Source organism: Ranitomeya variabilis, chromosome 2 (genome assembly GCF_051348905.1).
Source record: "Ranitomeya variabilis isolate aRanVar5 chromosome 2, aRanVar5.hap1, whole genome shotgun sequence".
NCBI classification, from domain to species: Eukaryota; Metazoa; Chordata; class Amphibia; order Anura; family Dendrobatidae; genus Ranitomeya; species Ranitomeya variabilis.
In genome coordinates this window covers 378,644,016-378,666,196 of record NC_135233.1, presented here as the reverse complement: position 1 = coordinate 378,666,196, position 22,181 = coordinate 378,644,016, and the positions used below count along the sequence as shown (strand labels likewise).

At 44.1% G+C, this 22,181-nt stretch overlaps 1 protein-coding gene across 2 annotated transcripts in view; it reads right to left on the bottom strand.

Annotated features, from left to right (window-relative positions):
• Positions 1-4,773: 4,773 nt before the first annotated feature.
• EGFL8 (EGF like domain multiple 8) overlaps positions 4,774-22,181 on the bottom strand; it is a 38,903-nt gene continuing 21,495 nt past the window's right edge. For both annotated transcript variants that reach the window (XM_077286116.1, XM_077286115.1), the window contains 8 exons: positions 21,326-21,405; positions 20,571-20,699; positions 18,097-18,209; positions 16,426-16,521; positions 15,779-15,952; positions 13,927-13,991; positions 7,668-7,830; positions 4,774-4,949 (listed from right to left, as the gene is read on the bottom strand). In XM_077286116.1, coding sequence (XP_077142231.1) covers positions 4,900-4,949; positions 7,668-7,830; positions 13,927-13,991; positions 15,779-15,952; positions 16,426-16,521; positions 18,097-18,209; positions 20,571-20,699; positions 21,326-21,405 — 870 coding nt within the window. In that variant the 3' untranslated portion in view covers positions 4,774-4,899. The remainder of the gene's footprint in view (positions 4,950-7,667; positions 7,831-13,926; positions 13,992-15,778; positions 15,953-16,425; positions 16,522-18,096; positions 18,210-20,570; positions 20,700-21,325; positions 21,406-22,181) is intronic.

Below are 22,181 nucleotides of genomic sequence, written 5' to 3'. Positions count from 1 at the left end.
GTCTTACTGGGCGTTTCTCCAGAGTTTTCTCTTGGATTGTGCAATGTTGCTCCTCCCTTCCAGACTCCACCAGTGTCTGGGAGGGAGGCATGACAGCGCACGGCCCCAAAGAAGACTCTGGAGAAATGCCCAGTTGGACTACAAGCAGAGATTTCACATGCTGCGCTTCAGAAAACACAAATGTGAATATCTCTACAATAGAGCTACGCAGTGAAAAATAGAAAAGAGCCACAGAATCAGGGGAAATCAAGGTTGTATACATGAGACTTAACTCTGTTTTTGAGAAAGTGACAGGTCCACTATAGCTTGTTCTGTACAACACACAGGCCATAACAGGCAAACTGCAAAATTTTTAATGAAGCCCAATTTACAAATGTAAGTTTTAGACCCAAGTACAAGTATTTACGGTAAAAAAAAATTCCCAATGTGGACAACCCCTTTCATTTAATTTTTTTTTTTTTTATTATTATTATAACTCGTACAGCAGGCATAATTCTCCAACTTTGGACTTCTGAAACTTTTTCTACTTGGAAAAATATTACTGTACAGCCCCAATGACACTATATAAGCACAAAATACCTTCCATCTGCCCTCCTTTTATGCCCCTTGTTTTGCCCCCAACAAAGTAATGATCCTTCTTAGGAGGCGTACACTATGTAATACTACTTAACAGGATGTAATCGATGGGGGCTTTTCACAGGGTTGAGGCCATATTCTTGTGATTTTGATGCCTAGGTCACTTCACTTGTCCAGGTATAGGCAGCTGGTTCCCCCAGCGTGCGCTCTTTCCCTAGTGCTTGCATGGATGTAAAGGAGTATAATCTATGGGCCACTTATTGAGTGACGCAGTACCTGTTTCCACCATGCGAGGGAGCTAGCGCACCACAGCCATTTATGTCGGCTGCAATGTGTATGTCATAGGGATAAATGAATCTAATCTGGACACACGTACCTGCGATAGATGCATTACTATAACTCCAGGTTTATAACACTATTTCTGTGCTTTTGTACCTGTGCTTTCTTTTTTTCATACATTTTAAACATTACAAGAACTTTGGGTCATCAATCATATGATGATGCTATTCTCCACAAAAGCACTATACAAAGGAGGTCTATGGAAGAAAAATACCAAACCTACAGCCCCCCACAGTTTTTTGAGATGCTAAAAAGTGTGTTTTTCATGTGGAAATTGCTTTGAGTCAAGAAATGCTCCTCTTCTGTAAGGTTTTGTAGAATTTATCCCCCCCTCCATGTGCCGAAACTGTTGAACAATAGCAATGAACAGGAAGGGTCTGCCAAGCATTTTTTAAGCAACCCCTGCATGTGTTGTGGCTGTTGAACAAACACGGGGACTCGAGCATATTATTCGAGCACGCTGAAGACACTGTTAGCACCTGAGCATGCTCAGATAACACCTTATCCCAGCACAAACGCGAACATCTCCATAGATTGTACCTGTTCTTTCCATGGAATGGACAGATAGAAGTAGTATGCAAAAAACTGACATCTGAATGAGGATTATGTCTTACTTTTCCTCTATCCTACTTCTGTCTTTAACCCAAAAAAGTTGCATCAAAAGCTGCAGTGGTGTTTCAGAATCAGCCAAGTGCCAATTTTCTCTCGGAACGCTGCATTATGGCCACTTTCGTTGCCTCAGTGATCACGTGTTTTCTACTGATAGAGTGGAGAATCGGCCGATGTTCTGCAGAAACCCAAAGATTTAAAGGGAACCTGTCACCCCGTTTTTTCCGTATGAGATAAAAATACTGTTAAATAGGGCCTGAGCTGTGCATTACAATAGTGTAGTTTGTGGACCCCGATTCCCCACCTATGCTGCCGAAATACGTTACCAAAGTAGTCGTTTTCACCTGTCAATCAGGCTGGTCTGGTCAAAAGGGCGTGGTGTCTTCCCCCAGATCTTGCTTAGTTTTCCGTTGGTGGCGTAGTGGTGTGCGCATGCCCAAGGTCCCGAATCCACTGCACAGGGGAGTGAAAAGAGCGAGATGTGCTGTATTTCATTGGTGATCGGTGGGGGCGGCCATCTTCCTTTGGCCGCGCGTGCGCAGAAGCGGCGCTCTGCTGGCCGCGGCTTCAGGAAAATGGCCGCGGGATGCAGCGCGTGCGCAGAAGGATATCGCGGCGGCCATTTTCCTGAAGCAGAGTTTGCATCTCGGCTTCAGGAAAATGGCCGCCGCGATCTCCATCTGCGCACGCGCGGCATCCCGCGGCCATTTTCCTGAAGCCGCGGCCAGCAGAGCGCCGCTTCTGCGCACGCGCGGCCAATGGAAGATGGCCGCGCCCACCGATCACCAATGAAATACAGCACATCGCGCTCTTTTCACTCCCCTGTGACGTGGATTTGGGTCCTTGGGCATGCGCAAACCACTACGCCACCAACGGAAAACTAAGCAAGATCAGGGGGAAGACACCATGCCCTTTTGACCAGACCAGCCTGATTGACAGGCGAAAACGACTACTTTGGTAACGTATTTCGACAGCATAGGTGGGGAATCGGGGTCCACAAAATACACTATTGTAATGCACAGCTCAGGCCCTATTTAACAGTATTTTTATCTCATACGGAAAAAACGGGGTGACAGGTTCCCTTTAATGTTTCCTGCTTGATCCTTCATTCCCCCAACGTCCTCTGTCGGAGAGTCAGGATTGCTGATAACTCTCAGGATGAGACTCTCAGGATTCCACCTCCTTGTAGGAGTGTTTCGGCCAGTTTCTTACAAATATATGTAAGGTGTCCTTATTGCTCCCCTGTTACAGCTGAATCCCAAGACGGCCATAGTCCCTACTTCACCTAAGGAATCTCTTTGCCAAAGAGCGTCGTCTTTGCCTCCTTGTATAACTGGAAATTCTTAATACCGTATTTGTTTCCTGTACTTCGTGCACAACTTGGCCCCTTGAGTTTTGCTTTGTGAGGATTGTGCACCTGTGCCGGGATGTGGAGCTGGAGAGAACCGCCGTTTACCAAGGAACTATCGCTACGGGAAGTTGTGTGGTGTTTACAGCAGCGGGAAGGGTGGTATCTGGATAAGCACCTTACACGGGGCGCACCCAGCCTTCCCCCCGGCTCAGGAAGGGAGGAGAAGGAATGAGTAATTCTGGATGTGTTCCTTATCACCGGCCAGCACATGGCGAGAGGGAAAGTAAGAAAGTGGAATCTCGGGCAGAGAAAAGAGACCTGTGACTGGACGATGCTACGGGCAGAGAAGAGAGACCTGTGACTGGACGATCCTTCGGGCAGAGAAAAGGGACCTGTGACTGGACGATCCTTCGGGCAGAGAAAAGGGACCTGTGACTGGAAGATCCTTCGGGCAGAGAAAAGGGACTTGTGACTGGATGATCCTTCGGGCAGAGAAAAGGGACCTGTGACTGGACGATCCATCGGGCAGAGAAAAGGGACCTGTGACTGGACGATCCTTCGGGCAGAGAAAAGGGACCAGGGACCTGTGACTGGACGATCCTTCGGGCAGAGAAAAGTGACCTGTGACTGGAAGATCCTTCGGGCAGAGAAAAGGGACCTGTGACTGAACGATCCTACGGGCAGAGAAAAGAGACCTGTGACTGGACGATCCTTCGGGCAGAGAAAAGGGACCTGAGACTGGACGATCCTTCGGGCAGGGAAAAGGGTCCTGTGACTGGACGATCCTTCGGGCAGAGAAAAGGGACCTGTGACTGGACGATCCTTCGGGCAGAGAAAAGGGACCTGTGACTGGACGATCCTTCGGGCAGAGAAAAGGGACCTGTGACTGGACGATCCTTCGGGCAGAGAAAAGGGACCTGTGACTGGACGATCCTTCGGGCAGAGAAAAGGGACCTGTGACTGGACGATCCTACGACCCTTCAGACAAAGGAGCGGTTTGTGTAAGCAGGAGGCTCCTGACCCGAGAACCCCATCGTTACCATCAACCTACAATGGTGAATGAGACGGACAGAAACCACGGTCTTCACTAAAGAGGAAGTCTTATGCCGATGCTCCTTCATAGGATCGTCTGTTCTTTGCCAGAATAGAAGGCCACCTTGTAAGTCTGTGCCCACACGAGGGAAAAATCTGCAGCAAATTTGCATGTGTAGTGTGGATTGTGCGGCAGGTTTTGCTCCTTTACAGGAAAGGGACAAAATTTGCTCCGGGTTTTAAAATTTGTACTACAAGTCCAAAAAAAACATTGCCCCCATGGCTGTTACTATGGATCTCTGTGGGTTTCACCTATTGAAATCCACACTGCAAATTCTGCTTTCCCCCTCGTGAGCATGGACCCCAAGTCTCTATTCACATGAAGGATTTTGAGGAGGATCTGCTCCAAAATCTCCCTAAAAAAAGTCTTCATATACACATCAGATACTCATCTCATTCTGTACAATGTAAACTTTATGCTTCCAGATCAGTGAGGGTCTTTTGGATTGGTGACCCTTTAACCATTCACATGATTTATGATCAATCCCGCAATTTCCAATGACGGAAAGAGACATCAGAGACCTGAGCGGCCTTCATGTAAGATTGTTCCGTCTGCAGCTTCTACGAGGTTGTGGTCATTCATGGGGAATGGAGTCGGAAGTGGCCGAAGGTCCATGAGGTGCCAATAAAAGGTTATTACAAGTCAGAGGCATCTTACCGCTTGGGGGCTGCTTTGTGCCCCATTGTTGCTGGTTCCCATCAGATCAGGGATAGATCCGTTACACGACAGACCCCATAATCCCCAGGTGGACCCCACTGATACTGAGTTATACTCTAAAGAATCTGCCGGAAATCCATGTTATATACAAATAGTATTTATTATTGAGACATGACGTAAAGGAATAAGGGTTATAAATAGGAAAAAGGGGCCATAAATAGGTGCATTCCATAGGGGGGATATAAATAATTGGGGGGGGGGGGGGATTAGGGGGTCAGCGCTTCAGATCTACAGGCATCTCAATGTCGTTACTGCGGCAGGAACCTGGAAAAGATGAAGAAATAAGAGGAGGTTCACTTAATAAGCAGAGAATCAGGCATTACAGGAAAAAGTGGTGGGTGAAAACGAAGGTGGGGAGAGGGAAGACAAGGGTAGAAATAAGAGGTCACCCCTATTTATTGGAAGCCTCTGGGTTCATGTGTCAAAGACCATGATGTACGGACTGACCCGAACTCAACAGTCTCATAGGCATAAATGTCTGGTCAAGAGATCCACAGCGAGTCCGTGCCTAGACCACGACAGACCGACGTAGGAATCTGGCCCAAAATCCTACAAGAGCCCAAACATGAGAAAAACCAGAAGGGTCCAGGGCTGCAGAGTACCTGATGAGTCACCCTTGGGAACACAAGAATGGGGCTTATGGAAATTCAACTGACCGATCCTTCTCTCCCCTGATATCTGTGTTTAGTGGGGGAGTCAACAGGTTCCCATACACATTACATGTTGGCTGACATTTATCGAATATGTTTGCCAGCAAAGTACCAGCAGAGTCATATAGCAAAGTCGTCATCGTGAAACATCATTAACACTTTGGACAAGTGGTGGGGAATTGCCCCATGGGTATGCTACACCTTAAAGTATGGTATAGCAAATCCCCAAATCATATTAGTAGCCTGGGGCAAAACACACGTGTGTTATATATAACCAGACACATCAAATCCGCTACATAGAATATAAATAAAGATAGGAGAATCCGGAGCATAATATAAACAAATACTTTATTAATACAAAAGTTTAAAAGAACCATATATCAGTAATACTTGAGATGCATATATACCAATGACTAACATAGATAAGGGGGGAAAACCCACCCCTCTAGAATCCTCATACTGCGCAATAATCATGGAAAGAGAAAAAAGTAAAGAGCCCTTCCATATAATATAACCTGGTGCTGCGGCAAGCTGATCAATAATAAAGTGACAGTCCTAATAACCAAGGCAAAAGTGTCGCAAGTCCACTCAAGACAGGAATAAGCAACATATGGAGGGCACCATCTAAAGGACTAACAGTCCAATACAAGGGGATCAATCCCACAGCGTACAAAAACACAGTGATAAATGAACAAAAGAAAAAAGCGTACGCTGGAGAAAAGGGAGACCACCCAAATATATATGAACCAATAAACTTTATTATAAAATGCACACAGACCTACAACATATATAAAAACATTTAAAAGCAGAATTACACAATATACTCTGTAAGATGTAAATGACCCCTCCCCCCCTACTCATAATGTCAGGTAATAAATATTAGATGTAAAGTAAGCATAAACTCCAACAATAAGGTAACGTGCCCGTACCACAAATACAACTAATGCAAGTGGCACCTATACAATAAAAGGTGTCAATCTAACTAGATGAAGAGGAATCTACCTCTAAATATGCATGTAAAGTACATCCACATATCATTTAAACAAGTTGGCCCAAATACAGCGAGTGACTATTGAACATGACCAATGCACAACCAGATAGTTGGTAAAAAAAGACAGTGTGGAAATACGTTACTCTATGCGGCCAAAAGTTGCAGGTTGTCACGTGGTCCTGTGAATCATGGCTGGAGCAGGCGATAGATGACAAAGGTAAGGACAGGGGGGGGCGTTATTCCGGCGGGATCCCTCTCCTCTGTCTCCCCCCTGTGCTGGTAAGCTGTCTTGAGTGGACTTGCGACACTTTTGCCTTGGTTATTAGGACTGTCACTTTATTATTGATCAGCTTGCCGCAGCACCAGGTTATATTATATGGAAGGGCTCTTTACTTTTTTCTCTTTCCATGATTATTGCGCAGTATGGGGATTCTAGAGGGGTGGGTTTTCCCCCCTTATCTATGTTAGTCATTGGTATATATGCATCTCAAGTATTACTGATATATGGTTCTTTTAAACTTTTGTATTAATAAAGTATTTGTTTATATTATGCTCCGGATTCTCCTATCTTTATTTACCTTAAAGTATGGACAAGTGGTGGGGAATTGCCCCTTGGGTATTCTACACCTTAAAGTATTTATTGATGTTTCACAGAGACATGTAAGAAGTTTTGAAGTCACATGTTGATCGTAGTGGTAGAAGAGTAGCTGTGAGACCCCCTGGTTCATTGGCATCACCAGTGTCACATCCCTACCTGGACCTGCGGTGTCCGCCTTCATCACCAGGCGCCCCTATATTCATTCTGATGGATAGCGCTGGTGATGGAGGAGCACCGCCTGCTACCCAGTCAGGCAGAATGGCTGTGGGGGCTGCCAAGAGTTCAGCAGGACTGATGGGGCAGTACCATGCCCTACTTAAACTCCCTCTGGTATAAGTGTTTACTTAATCTGGTTTTTATCTCCTGTCAATGTTGTTTAAAACTCATTGCTGACCCTGGACTGACCAAACCGCCTATCTGCTTGAAGATACTACTTCTGAGTTGGTTGCTTCCTTACTTCATCCCTGACCTCTGATTTTGTGTAGTATGTGTCCTCCTTGGTGTTGACCCAGCTAGTCAAACTCCCTCTGCCAGTTCGCTCCACCAGCCAGCAGCAGCTCCATGGACGCAACCCAGGGGACCCTGTTGTGAGTCCAGATCCCTGTGTAGGGGTTGAAGGGTTTTTACAGGGTCGATCTGGGACCTGCTAAAGGGACTGACCTGCTCAAAGTCTGTCAATGGAAGCCCTATTAAAAGCTCTTAGGTTCTCCATGTATAGCCTAACCTTACAGCCAGTCACTTACATTCTCCAATCTTCTCCTCCATGTACATCAGTTGATCGCTCAAAAAATCCACCCGATCCAAACTACGGATTTTCTCCCAGAATTCCTGCACCTGCTCCGAGCGGATCTCTGACAGTTTAATGGGGAAGAGTCTCTGAAGAGCGGAGAGGGCGCTGTCCAACTTCTATGGGAGGGGAGGAAAAACATCTTGTTATGGTGGTCTGTGGCTAGATCAAAAGAGCAGAGAACAAGGGACCTCTACAATGAGACCTCAGCAGGGAGGTGGGGTCATGAAGGAGGAGAGATTTATGGATGGTTATCAAGTCCATCTATCCTGCAGGCCTCAAGGACTGCCTCTGTCCCTGACACTGGTCTTGGTCTGGTTAGGTCCTCTGAACATTTGTCACACTGGTCATTTCCTTGAATTTCGTGGTATGGAGACACATACAAATGTTGGCCATATGTACAAAGGTGAAAAAAGGGACTAAACCGAGCTTGAGATATGCGGCAGGAGGTTCCTGTTCACCATGGACATATTAAAGGACATTAATATCCTATAAGAGGACATACTCTTATACACACAAGAGGAGTTGTGTGCATGGTCCTCATCTACCAGCCAGGGCAGAGCATGGCTACAAAGAGTGTCTACAGCTCTGGAGGATCCAACACGTCCAGGGACTACTCGGACAGCCATTGATGACTCCATAGGAGCTGTGTAATGCCTAATTTAACCATTGGTGGTGCTACAGGGCTCTCAGGTCATCCTGCAGATTACGGGGGGGGGGGGGGGGGGGGGGTTATACTAGTCGGACCACCATGTTACAGCTTATTGTTGAAGGACCCCTCAAACATACAACTGATCCTAACCCTCAGGAGCCGTGGTTTGTCTCCACTCCAGACCTCGGCTGTAGATCTTCACATGTTCTCTACCAGAAGAGCTTAATGAAAGGAAGCGCATCCTCATCACACCGCGAGCCGCTCAGGTTCCTGTACCTTCACCCTTACCAGACTTCCTGTGTTATCTTGGCTGAGCCTCGGTTTCCTGTTAGCGGTGTGCGACTTAAAGGGGAACTCCACCGTCACCAAGCTCCACCATTACACATGAAGACTTCATTGTTTATATTGAGTAGTTACAAATCTATACAAAGCACTGAACTGCCTTTAATTAAAGGGGTATTCCCAAAATCAAAAGTTATCCCTTATCCGCGCCATGAAAAGTGCGGAGTTGTGATGTTCTACATGGGACTGCTGGAGAAATCCAAGTACACAGCTCCCCTGTTTCCGGTAGTCCTGTACTCAATAAATGGAGCAGAGGTCAAACAACTCTTTAACCCCTTCCCAACGAAGGACGAATATGATCCATAACTTCCAACTACTGAAGAAAAGAAAGTGGGATAGATCATACGACGCGCGTCGTGGCAGATGTTGCCCACACCCATTTACCATTTTAGATGTGAAGTCGCATTTTTAATGTGCTTTTTATAGCACAAAAAAGCTTTGATTTGGAGTAAAAAAAAAAAAGCACCAAAACCGCACAGTTCAGCAGCGTCCTTGGGCGCACAGCGGGAGCCTTTTTTGTTAAAGTAATTTTCATTAAGGATTTTTTACTTAAATGGGGTAAAAAAAAAAAGGGAGGGAAACTAAAAGTGCACAGTAATATAGACACAAACAAGGACCAAAGAAAAGCAAAAAAAAACTAATTTAAAGGGATGAAAGATAGCGGCAAAATAAAGGGTGGGAAGGTTTAATGATGTGAGAAGGGGAAAGGAGAAATATATTTTATTAAGGAAAAGGGAAAAAAATTAAAGGGATAGAAGGAAAATGAAAAATAATGGTCTGTACAGGATAGGAATTCTGTTGAATTCTAATAATGAAATCACATCCATTTTGCTTGGACAGTTAAACACAGCAGAATTTTTGTGCCAAAAAAGCAGCAGAAAATAAGCAACATTTACGCTACATGTGAACAAGGTCTAAGTTTCGAAACAAAGTGGATGCGATTCCGTGAAATGTCCGCTCTCTGTGGTCTGGATTCGCTACTGAACTCTGCAGTTTTGGTGCCTTTTTTCTCCATTGGCTTCTTATAAAAAAAAACATATAAAGAAAAAAATGTCGTATTTTTAATTGAAGAATCAAAGGTTTTCTGTTCTATTAAAGTATTAAAAACTCTGCTTCGTATCTGCCCCAAAATCGCATCAAATAAGCAGAAAAAACGCATAAAAGAAACGCAGCAAACACGTAATAATCAGAGGAGATTGTTACTAGGTCGTCTGGTGCGGATCCTGCAGAAAAAAGCAGCAGAAAGAACGCAGCATTTACGCTACATGTGAACACGGCCTCAGTGTTAGTTTTATTACATTTTTTATAGGTTTAAAAGAGAAAAAATATCTATCCCCTTTTTTTTATGTAATTTACCGATTCCTGTAAATTAACTGATATGTGGATCATTACTATTACAGGGACACCAAATATGTCCGTTTTATTTGCTGATTCGTGATGTTTATTATTTTTTTATAAATCACATTGTAAAATGATATTTTTTTCATTATCAAGTGTTTTTCATGATTATTTTTAGCAATTTTAAAGCATGAAAAAAATCAAATCTCTTATTCTCCCACTATAATAAAACTCCATCCATTGTACACATCAGTGCATGTCTCAGTATAATCTGTATGATCCTGCAGTATAGATCAAGTACACAAAATTCTCCCCATGAAATCACTGGCACTTGTGGCTCAGGAGCTTATAGTGGGTTCCAGATCTGGGGACACTCGCAAAAAAAAACAAAACATTTTTATAAATGCTCATTATTTTTACTACTTTTATAGGACCAAAAAATCTTGTTCTTCAGCTTAGTATACAGAGATGGTTGGTGGTGGAAATGACTACGTTAAAATGGAGGGGGGGTTTCTTTACCTGTGGGGAGTAAAATCTGCCTCCAGTTGCTATGAGACTCACTCCTGATTGGTGTGGGCCTTACAATGATAATCTATATATATGAGGGATTTGGGCACCTACCATGCAGCATCATTCATCTGAGCCTCCTGATGATCCAGTTGGTGAAACGCGTTGAGGCATGAGGCATGGGTCCTCAAGAACATCGATCATGATGAGTATCCCTGACTTTGACTGATACTGGCATATATCATGTTCTGACTACGCGGTTTATCCATATCGTGTGCTAGATCTACTTATCTATATTATTGAATGCTATCTGGTTGGTCTCTATGTTTACATTAAGAAATTTGTGATTAATATATCATATGTCAGCAGTATGTAACAGCTGCATCAATCTGTATTTGAATCGCAATTGGAGTTTGCCCCTATGTATTAGTTTCATCATAGGTAGTATCTACACTGGGCTATATATCAATCAGATGGTGGTATTGGCTATATTGCTTTATAGAGTAATTTAACCCTTTTTTTGGTTACCAATTGGCTGGTCCCTATGTTTGTCTATGTATTGTGCAATAAGTTATTGCCATCTTGCATGTTAGCCCCCACCTATTAAAATTAAAATTATCATCAGTATAAGCGCCAGGCTGTATATCTCTTAGCCTGGACATATTGGAAAAAGGGACACTGATAGGGTGAGCCTTCGCAGAGTGGGGGCGCCAATTCCGCTGCATAGTAGGGTGCCAACCTCCACAGTCAGGCAGGTGGTCAGTGAACAGGGATCAGTTACAGTCAGGTTGTTTGTCCTTCATGTTTATGCACTATTAGTTGCACTTTAAGTCACGGCATCACTCCCCCTCACACTGTTTAGCTAGAATCCTATCAAGAAATCATTGTTTTTCCTCTATCTCCTGCCGCGTGAGATTGTTGTATTGGCTGCATCACTTCCTCTAGGAAAAGAGTGTAGGAGTGATAGGGTCAGCCATCGAGGAGCGGGGGTGCCTCTCTCGTATACACATATATATCTAGGGTGCCAACCTCCGCTGGCTAGGCAGGGGAATTCAGTACCTACAGTTTGAGGGACGGTTGTAGTGTACACGGTTGTATGTTTTTGTTGTGTGGTATAGGTTTTAAATGTCAATTAATAAAAATTGTTTTTATTTAGTATTATCCTTTTGGATATAAGGTTCTTGCGAGTTTTTCTATATTGTAACCTTAGTGGCCTATCTAATTAATTCAGTTTGAGTATACAGAGACCATAGAAATACATTGTTATATACTCAATGTATCTCTATGGACATGTATTATCTGTTTCTGGAATTATTGTCCGCAATAGAGGTCAAGATAACCAAATTCTCCTATCTTTATCATAGTGGGCTGTAACTCAGTGGTAGAGCTGCAGCCTGCAAGTACAGAGATGCCAGGAGATGTGAGTGCATCCCAGGGGGCAAGTACAAAGATGCCAGGAGATGTGAGTGCATCCCAGGGGGCAAGTACAGTGATGCCAGGAAATGTGAGTTTGCATCCTAGCACTTGTCAGAGTAGTGAGTAGTACAATCCCTGGCAAAAATTATGGAATCACCGGCCTTGGATGATGTTCATTCAGTTGTTTAATTTTGTAGAAAAAAAACATCATAGACATGGCACAAAACTAAAGTCATTTCAAATGGCAACTTTCTGGCTTTAAGAAACACTAAAAGAAATCAAGAACAAAAGATGTGGTAGTCAGTAATGGTTACTTTTTTAACCAAGCATAGGGAAAAAATTATGGAATCACTCAATTCTGAGGAAAAAATTATGGAATCACCCTGTAAATTTTCATACCCAAAAATAACACTTGCATCAAATTAGATTTGCTCGTTAGTCTGCATCTAAAAAGGAGTGATCACACCTTGGAGAGCTGCTGCACCAAGTGGACAGACATGAATCATGGCTCCAACACAAGAGATGTCAATTGAAACAAAGGAGAGGATTATCAAACTGTTAAAAGAGGGTAAATCATCACACAATGTTGCAAAAGATGTTGGTTGTTCACAGTCAGCTGTGTCTAAAATCTGGACCAAATCTCAATTGAAAATCTTTTGAGGAAGTTTAAGAAAATGGTCCATGACACAAGGTTCCAACCTGCAAAGCTGATCTGGCAACAGCAATCAGAGAAAGTTGGAGCCAGATTGATGAAGAGTCCTGTGTGACACTCATTAAGTCCATGCCGCAGAGACTGCAAGCTGTTATAAAAGCCAGAGGTGGTGCAACAAAATACTAGCGATGTGTTGGAGGGTTTTTTGTTGGTTTGTTTTTCATGATTCCATAATTTTTTTCCTCAGAATTGAGTAATTCCATAATTTTTCCCCTATGCTTGGTTAAATAAAAGTAACCATTACTGGCCTTCATTTTTTGTTCTTGATTTCTTTTAGTGTTTCTTAAAGCCAGAAAGTTGCCATTTGAAATGACGTTAGTTTTGTGCCATGTCTGTGATATGCTTTTTTTCTATAAAATTAAACAACTGAATGAACATCCTCCAAGGCCAGTGATTCCATAATTTTTGCCAGGGGTTGCATTAGAAGCTGGGAGAAAAGCTGAGATGGTTGAGAGCTATGTATGACCTTGCTCCACACCACACATGGCAGGTGCCAGCTGCATTTTTCAGCCAGCAGCAACAAGAGATAGCTCCGATCGCTGCTGTTTAACCATTTAGATACCACTGTGAGTACCTGACGCAATCACAGCGTGCCGATGGTTTGGCACGGCAGTAGGGGATCTACTGAAGACCCCCCATTACCACCAGCCTTGTAATTCCATTAAGCCCAGCCTGTGGTCTTCATAATGAGATTGTTAATTTTCACATTTATAGCCAAACTATAGTACTGCAGAATATAATACAAACAATCACAGGTTGAAATTCTCATCGGGAGACGAAAAAAAAATAATGAATAAATAAAAAGTATAAAAATTTAAATCACTTCACTTTTTCCAATTAATAAATCAATAAATATTAAAAAATAATATTTTGGAGTCTTTAAAAGCTCAATCTATGAAAACATACAATTAAGTGTATGATACGTGGCATAAAGGAAACTAAAACCAAATATCAAAATTGCATGCCCCACACACAAAAATGCTATAAAAAGGAACAAAGTGTAGACGCCTCAAGATGGTAAAAAAAAAAAGAGACAAAAATCAATTACTGGGTCGTTTTCACTGCACAATGAACGCCGTAAAACAAAATAAAAACAATGGCGGAATTGCCTTTTTCACTGCATTACATGGTGTCATTCCAAACTACAACATGGCCTGTAAGGAATGACCTGGTTTGAGATTGGCCGCATAAATGTGCATCAGAGCTGTATACACGAAACGGAAGAAGATCTGCTCAGTGATCACTCACCTGCTCCAAGGAGCTGACAAGACCGCGGAGATCCTGCACCTCATTAGACAGCTTGTTTGAAGACTCTGCCAAGAAAACATGAAATAAAGGGACGCTCCATTATAGAGACACGTGATATAGTTTACATGTCTTTTTAAAGGGTTTTTCCAACGTAAAAAAAAAATGGCAGATTTTTTTTTCCCCAGATACGGCGCCACACCTGTCCATGGGTCGTGTCTGGTATTCCATACATTGTATGGAAGTAAATGGGGATGAGATGCAGTACCGTCCACAACCTGTGGACAGAGGTGGAGCTGCTATAAAAAGAAAGCAGCCATGTTTTTCTAGTCATGGACAACCCCTTTAAATAATATATTCTTCCATATAGTCCTCTATATTATAAAGGGAGTTATCATAGTTGGCAACTGTCCCAGGAATTCCTGGACCAGACGTCCAAGTTTTGCCCCCAAAATCCACCCCATCCTTCCCAGGTTTGCTCCACCTCCGGCCCACCTCGAAAACACCCGCTTTTGGATGTGGTTTGCATGAACCCTGCCCTTTTTCAGTCCAGCAGTTGTGAGAAATCCTGGGACAGTTTATTTAAAGGGGTGGTCCACTTTTTACACCACTCTATTCCGTAACCATGTTAAGGTATATGGGGTATATAGAGACATTAAAGAGTATAAAGGGTATATAAGGTATAAAGGGTATATAGAGACTTTAAAAATAAAGTCCGTGCTAAGAAAAACCTCCAGACCCTCAGCTCATAAACCCAAAGACCTTTTACACCCCGTGGAGATCTGCTATATTCCCTCACTGGAGAACTTTGTGGCGTCCTCCTCCTTTATCCTAATACTTATCATCTATTTTTAAAGAAACACATTTGACTGAGAGAAACAATGTCTTTAACCCCTTGAAATCAGTTATATCATTGAAGAAAAGTATCACTTTAAGATTTAAAGGGGAGTTTCATCTGCTGTAAAGTGTACCTCCAGAGGTACTGTAGGTAACCTCCCACCAGCCTAGGTGCAGACTGTCCTACATTTGTTGGGAATGTCCTGATTTTTAAGAGACAGTCCTGGGAAATGTGTCAGGTCCTGGAGTGAAAAGGGGCGGGGCTTACACTATTCCCACCCACAAGTGGGTGGTTCCAGATAGGAACCATACAAGTGTATGCAAGATGGCTGAACACTGCGTGACATTTAATGCTGGGCCTCATGCATTAAATCTGTAATCTCTGTTGGCCGTAGCAACCAAACAGAGCTCAGCTTTCATTTTGTCATAGCAACCACTGAGATCAGCTTTCATTTTACGCTCTCATTTTAAAATACAACCAATCAGAGCTCTGCTCTCATTTTAAAATACAACCAATCAGAGCTTAGCTCTCATTTTACCATACAACCAATCAGAGCTCAGCCCTCATTTTACCATAATAACCAGAGTTCAGGTTTTATTTTATCAACCAGTCAGAACATAGCTTTCATGTTATCATAGCAACCAATCACAGCTCAGTTTTCATTTTACTATAGTAACTAATCAGAGCTCAGCTTTCCCATATCAACCAATCAGTGCTCAGATTTCATTTTACCATAGCAATCAAATCAGAGCTCAGCTTTCATCTTACTGTAGGAACCAGTCAGAGCTCAGCTTTTACTTTATAAACTGCTCTGATAAAATGAAAGCTGCGCTGTAATTGGTTGCTATCGTTTTTCTCTTTTAGAGTGTTGATAAATCTGCCCCATTCTGTGTCTTGAGGCTAAGTGATTGGAGTACAGGACAGATTCCCCACACATGTTTACATTGATGACTCGCGGTCTCCGTGCCATGACACACCACAAGGTCCCCATCATGGCGGTGACGCGGCCAGGCTCACCTTCAGGTTGCTGGGCCAGTACTGACACTTGCGGCTTGTTCTCCTTGTTTTTCATACAGAATTTCCCATCTTCCCCCAACGTGTATCCCGGGTGACAATCGCAGCGGTAGCCGCCCCTCGTGTTGATGCAAACCTGGGGGCAGTAGCGGGACGGGCGCCGACACTCGTCTATGTCTGAGGGAAGGAGACACAATATGGAGGACGCTTTGGTTGGATATTTGGCTGCAGAATGAGTTAGCAGAGAATCTGTCAGCGAGCTCGGCTTGTGGCTGTTTTTTCCGTCTTGTTCCAAACTCCTCTCAGCTGATTTACGGCCACATTCGAGATCTTAGACGTGGTCTGCGCCATATTGGCTTTTCCATGTGTGTACGACACAAAGACGAAAGCTGACAGACCCTATTATAATCATTAGGGTCTTTCAGATGAACTCTGTGTCCGCCATGTGACGGGTCTGTCCCACTCATGAACCGCTTAGGGCCACGGTCACACGGTCAGTATTTGCTCAGTATGTTACCTCAGTATTTGTAGCCAAAACCAGGAGAGGGTGATAAATCCAGAAGAGGTGACGGGTCTCCATTATACTCCTCCTCTGTTACAAATACTGACGGTGTGAACACGGCCTTACGTGTCCCGCTCCTATGACTTACCCACGTGGCAGTGTCTTCCTCCCCACCCTGCAGGGCAGCGGCACATGTTGGGTTTCACACAAGTCCCGCCGTTCTGACAAGGTTTACGGCAAATGGCTGGATGTGGAAAGGAACAAGATGGCGAGAAAAAATATGTAAATGCGGAAATATAAAAAAGAACATGCAAAAGGCACAAACATAGGGACAGATAGGGATCACCGGTCCTAATGATAACAGATCCTAACAAACATAGGGATCACTGGTCCTAATGATAACAGATCCTAACAAACATAGGGATCACCGGTCCTAATGATAACAGATCCTAACAGACATAGGGATCACCAGTCCTAATAATAACAAATCCTAACAAACATAGGGATCACCAGTCCTAATGATAACAGATCCTAACAAACATAGGGATCATCAGTCCTAATGATAACAGATCCTAACAAACATAGGGATCACCAGTCCTATTGATAACACATCCTAACAAACATAGGGATCACCAGTCCTAATGATAACAGATCCTAACAAACAGGGATCACCAGTCCTAATGATAACACATCCTAACCAACATAGGGATCACCAGTCCTAATGATAACAGATCTCAACAAACATAGGGATCACCAGTCCTAATGATAACACATCCTAACAAACATAGGGATCACCGGTCCTAATGATAACAGATCCTAACAAACATAGGGATCACCAGTCCTAATGATAACAGATCCTAACAAACATAGGGATCACCAGTCCTAATGATAACAGATCCTAACAAACATAGGGATCACCAGTCCTAATGATAACAGATCCTAACAAACATAGGGATTAACAGTCCAAATGACAACAGATCCTAACTACCATAAGGATCACCAGTCCTAATGATAACAGATCCTAACAAACAGGGATCACCAGTCCTAATGATAACACATCCTAACCAACATAGGGATCACCAGTCCTAATGATAACAGATCTCAACAAACATAGGGATCACCAGTCCTAATGATAACACATCCTAACAAACATAGGGATCACCGGTCCTAATGATAACACATCCTAACAAACATAGGGATCACCGGTCCTAATGATAACAGATCCTAACAAACATAGGGATCACCAGTCCTAATGATAACAGATCCTAACAAACATAGGGATCACCAGTCCTAAAGATAACAGATCCTAACAAACATAAGGATCACCAGTCCAAATGACAACAGATCCTAACATGGGGATCACAGTCCAAATGACAACAGATCCAGACTACCATAAGGATCACCAGTCCTAATGATAACAGATCCTACCGAACATAGGGATCACCAGTCCTAATGACAACAGATCCTAACAAAAATAGGGATCACCAGTCCTAATCCTAGTCCAATCCTTCCCTTTCACAGCCTGCACTCTCATAGCTCTAGAAGGCCAATCTGCAGCTGCGTACCCCTCCTCTCCCCTTTCTGCTATTTATTGATTTTCAATAGAAGGATTTTCTGGTGTAGTTGATGAGGGAGTGACGTTCTCTCTCCAGCTCGGAGAGACTGTTTTCACCCCGTGTCTATCTCCTCTGCCTGTCGCCACCACTAGGGGGATCTATTGCGCTAAGCACAAACAGCCCCTTACACATCGCCCCCTGGTGGTGGGACATGTATGTGAAGAACAGAACCATTGAACATGGTAGCACTTCACAGCTCTCACCTTCCTCACAGGACTCAGAACTTGGATCCGTTTTCTTCCATCCCGGACAACAGATTGAATTTACTTTAATGATTTCCCTTTTCACCTGTCGGACTGACACTGAGTACACCGTCCTAAAACACACAGACGCCAGTCAGTGACATATCCACTCTGCACAATACTCATGGCTGTGCGCGGCGTCTCTCTGCTGCACTACCTTCAGCAGACTGTGGCTGTAATACCGGACACAGCCTGCATACAAAGGTGGCACTGTTTCCAGGAAAAATTTAAACACACATTTCTAATATTGGACTAAAATGGAATGTTATGGCCCAAATAATTATTGCATTTGTGTCTATTTTTTGTGTGTTTTATACTGTTTTTTTTTTTTCACCGTCTTCAAAGAGGAAGAGGAGTAAAAGTCTACCGCCCCCTATTGGAAGTAGCGATCCTACAAGTCAATATCGACCCTTTAACGAGCCTTGAAATGAGACTTAGGATAAAAGCCAAATCAGAATCTCTATTTGCAGACACTGTGTTTCGGGGGACTGCCCCTCATCAGTGCACAGGATGAGATCGGATTTGGTTGAGTGAGAGGCGAGGACAGGGATTTATGCTTTCCTCTTGTGAAGAGTGACATGCCAGGTCTGGCACACCAGTATGAGGAGACTTAAACGCCTTGCATGCTCCTCGGGGAAATTAAATATTTTGGAGGACATGAACTCTAGTGCCACCTATTGGACGTAAAAACAATTTGCATATTTAATTTCCCAGAGAATCATACATGGCGTCTAGGTCTCCTCATACTGGCATGTCACTTTCCACAAGGGGAAAACCTTACCCCTTAGTTCTCAGTCTTATACTCTCACCCAGCAAAATCCGATCTCATCCTGTGCACTGATGAGGGGCAGCACCCTGAAACACCGTGTCTACAAATAGAGATTCTGATTTGGCTTTTATCCTAAGACATATTTCAAGGCTCGTTAAAGGGTCAGTAATGACTTGTAGGATCGCTACTTCCAATAGGTGGCGCTATAGAGTTCAAGTCCTCCTCCTGTCTGAAGAGACCAGAGGAGCATGTAAGGCATTTAAAGGGAACCTGTCACCCCGTTTTTTGAAGATGAGCTAAAAAAAGCGTTAAATAGGGGCAGAGCTGGGCGTTACATTAGTGTTTTTTGTGTGCCTTCATTACCCACCTATGCTGCCGAAATACCTTTGCAAAGACGCCGTTTTCTGCTGTCACTCACGCTGGTCTGGTCCTATGGGCGCGGTGACAGCGCTGTTTCTCCCCCAGAATCCTGCTCATCATTCCGTTGGTGGCGTAGTGGTGTGCGCATGTCCAACAGAGAATATCCACTGCCCAGGAGATGAAAAAGAGCGCGATCTGCGCTATTCAGCCATTCACCGGTGGGCGCGGCCATCTTTCTGTGGCCGCGCGTGCGCAGATGGAGCGCTCTGCTGCCCGGGGCTTCAGGAAAATGGCCGCCGCGATCTCCATCTGCACATGCACGGAATCCCATGGCTATTTTCCTGAAGCCCCGAGCAGCAGAGCGCTCCATCTGCGCACGCGCGGCCACAGGAAAGATGGCCGCGCCCACCGGTGAATGGCTGAATAGCGCAGATCGCGCTCTTTTTCATCTCCTGGGCAGTGGATATTCTCTGTTGGACATGCGCACACCACTATGCCACCAACGGAATGATGAGCAGGATTCTGGGGGAGAAACAGCGCTGTCACCACACCCATAGGACCAGACCAGCGTGAGTGACAGCAGAAAACGGCGACTTTACAAAGGTATTTCGGCAGCATAGGTGGGGAATAAAGGCACACAAAGACACTAATGTAACGCCCAGCTCTGCCCCTATTTAACGCTATTTTTAGCTCATCTTCAAAAAACGGGGTGACAGGTTCCCTTTAAGTCTCCTCACACTGGCATGTCATTCTCCACAACCTTACCCTTTTTATGTGCCAGGAATATTTCTGCTTTTTTTGTGACATTTAGTGAAATGTGAAAGACAAAGATGAAGATGATTTTTTACTTTGTCCAAATCCCATGAACCGTGTGCGTCGTTTGTGCGTAGAAAAAATACAGCAACGAATAACACAAGACAAAATAAGTGACTTAAGAAAACCCTCAAATGATGATCGGGGCCTTAAAGGGAACCTGTCACCTGAATTTGGCGGGACCAGTTTTGGGTCATATGGGTGGGGTTTTCTGGTGTTTGATTCACCCTTTCCTTACCTGCTGGCTGCAATATTGGATTGAAGTTCATTCTCTGTCCTCTGGAGTACAAGCAATATTGCCTTGCGCAGGCGTGTACTCCGGAGGACAGAGAATGAACTTCAATCCAATATTGCGGCCAGCATGCAGCCAGCGGGTAAGGAAAGGGTGAATCAAACACCAGAAAACCCCGCCCATATGACCCAAAACTGGTCCCGCCAAATTCAGGTGACAGGTTCCCTTTAATGTCCCGCCAACAACCATCGGCCATCTTACCTGTAGGTGCTGCAGGTGCGCTGACCCCGACACATAGTCAGATAAGGCTGATAGAACGGCTTAACGAACGTCTCATTGTGAATAACTGGGATTTTCTCCACCTGCCTGGAACAGACCCCTGTAAAAGAGCTGCAGGACAGCGCACATGTCATCTAGGCCTGGACTTATGAATAGACCCCCATTGTATGCTGAAAATTCCCCTATGTATGCCCCTATTTTTAGTCTCCATTTTTTTTATCTGTACACCATATGCAGTATATATCAATCCCACCCTAGTGAAGTCTACAAAGTAATTCATTGTGGAGCTACCCTGCCACCTAGTGGCCACTTGCAGAACAGGCAGTATAGGTAGAGTTACCCTGCCACCTAGTGGCCACCTGCAGAACAGGCAGTATATGTAGAGTTACCCTGCCTCCTAGTGGCCTCCTGCAGAACAGGCAGTATATGTAGCGTTACCCTGCCACCTAGTGGCCACCTGCAGAACAGGCAGTATATTTGTGAAGCTGAATTAGAGGCAATTGTAACTTCTGTCTAAGTTCAGGGGATGCAAAACGCACAACAAGGTTCCTTAAGCCTCGTCCTGTTCAGATGTTAAACAGTTCAGATCCACTAAAGTGACTGTGACTGAGCTAAAATACTACACACAGCCTGCGGACGGGGTGGTGCTGCTTATTGGAGATAACAGCTGTGTTTTTCTAAACCTGGACCGCCCCTTTAATTACTCTATCAATGACAACAGGGAACAATTTGCTTACCTGGGCCCTTGTGCTTGCACCGACACCCCCACCAGTAAGACAAGGGTCGACCAGACGGACATTGTGATTGCCGGACTCACCTGTTAATAAGGATAGAAATAAAGGGAGGAGAAGTCCTGTAAATAGTCTATAATGTAGTCGTAGTCAGCGCATTATATACCTCTTGGGAATTGCTCTTTAAGCGATTGTACAATGAATTCTAGCTGTCTTTCCTAGTATATAGCCTAATAGTAATCTATTAAGAACCCACAACATATCTGACAGTAAGGGCCCCGATAACGTACACTGGGGCCCAATGGGTTGTGCAGCTCTGAATACAATGGACTGAGGGCCGAGCGGTTCGGGATCTGTCACCGACATCGAGACTGGGAAAACATCAAAAACTTTGCAAAATGGAAAATGTAGTTTCCTTATCAACAGCTTTTCCCTTCTCAGTCTTCTATTTCCTGCTCTGTTCATGTATGGAAACCAGAGGGGATCAGTGTGAGGAGGAAGCCGCGCCGGGCAACGGGCGAACGGGCCGCGGATCGGGGGGAAAAGGGTCACTCAGGACATGAAAAAGGAAAGATTAAAAATCAGAAAAAAATATTATTTCTATAAATTCACAATGGGACCCCCAAAGGTTGATCTTGCCCCCATTTTAACATGTGATGAGGACCTGCACTGATAATGGGGCCTCCTGTTACAGGTGGATATGCTGTGCTGGGGTCAGGAAGCTCCTGAAAGGGGCCTCATTTTAGTTCTTGTGTTTCGCATCTTCTTCTTATATTAATGCGCAGACAGAAGCAAAATCACAAAAAGCGAAAAAGTATAAATCGCACATTGGTGTTTTGTGAGCTGTGTCGTATTAAGAAAA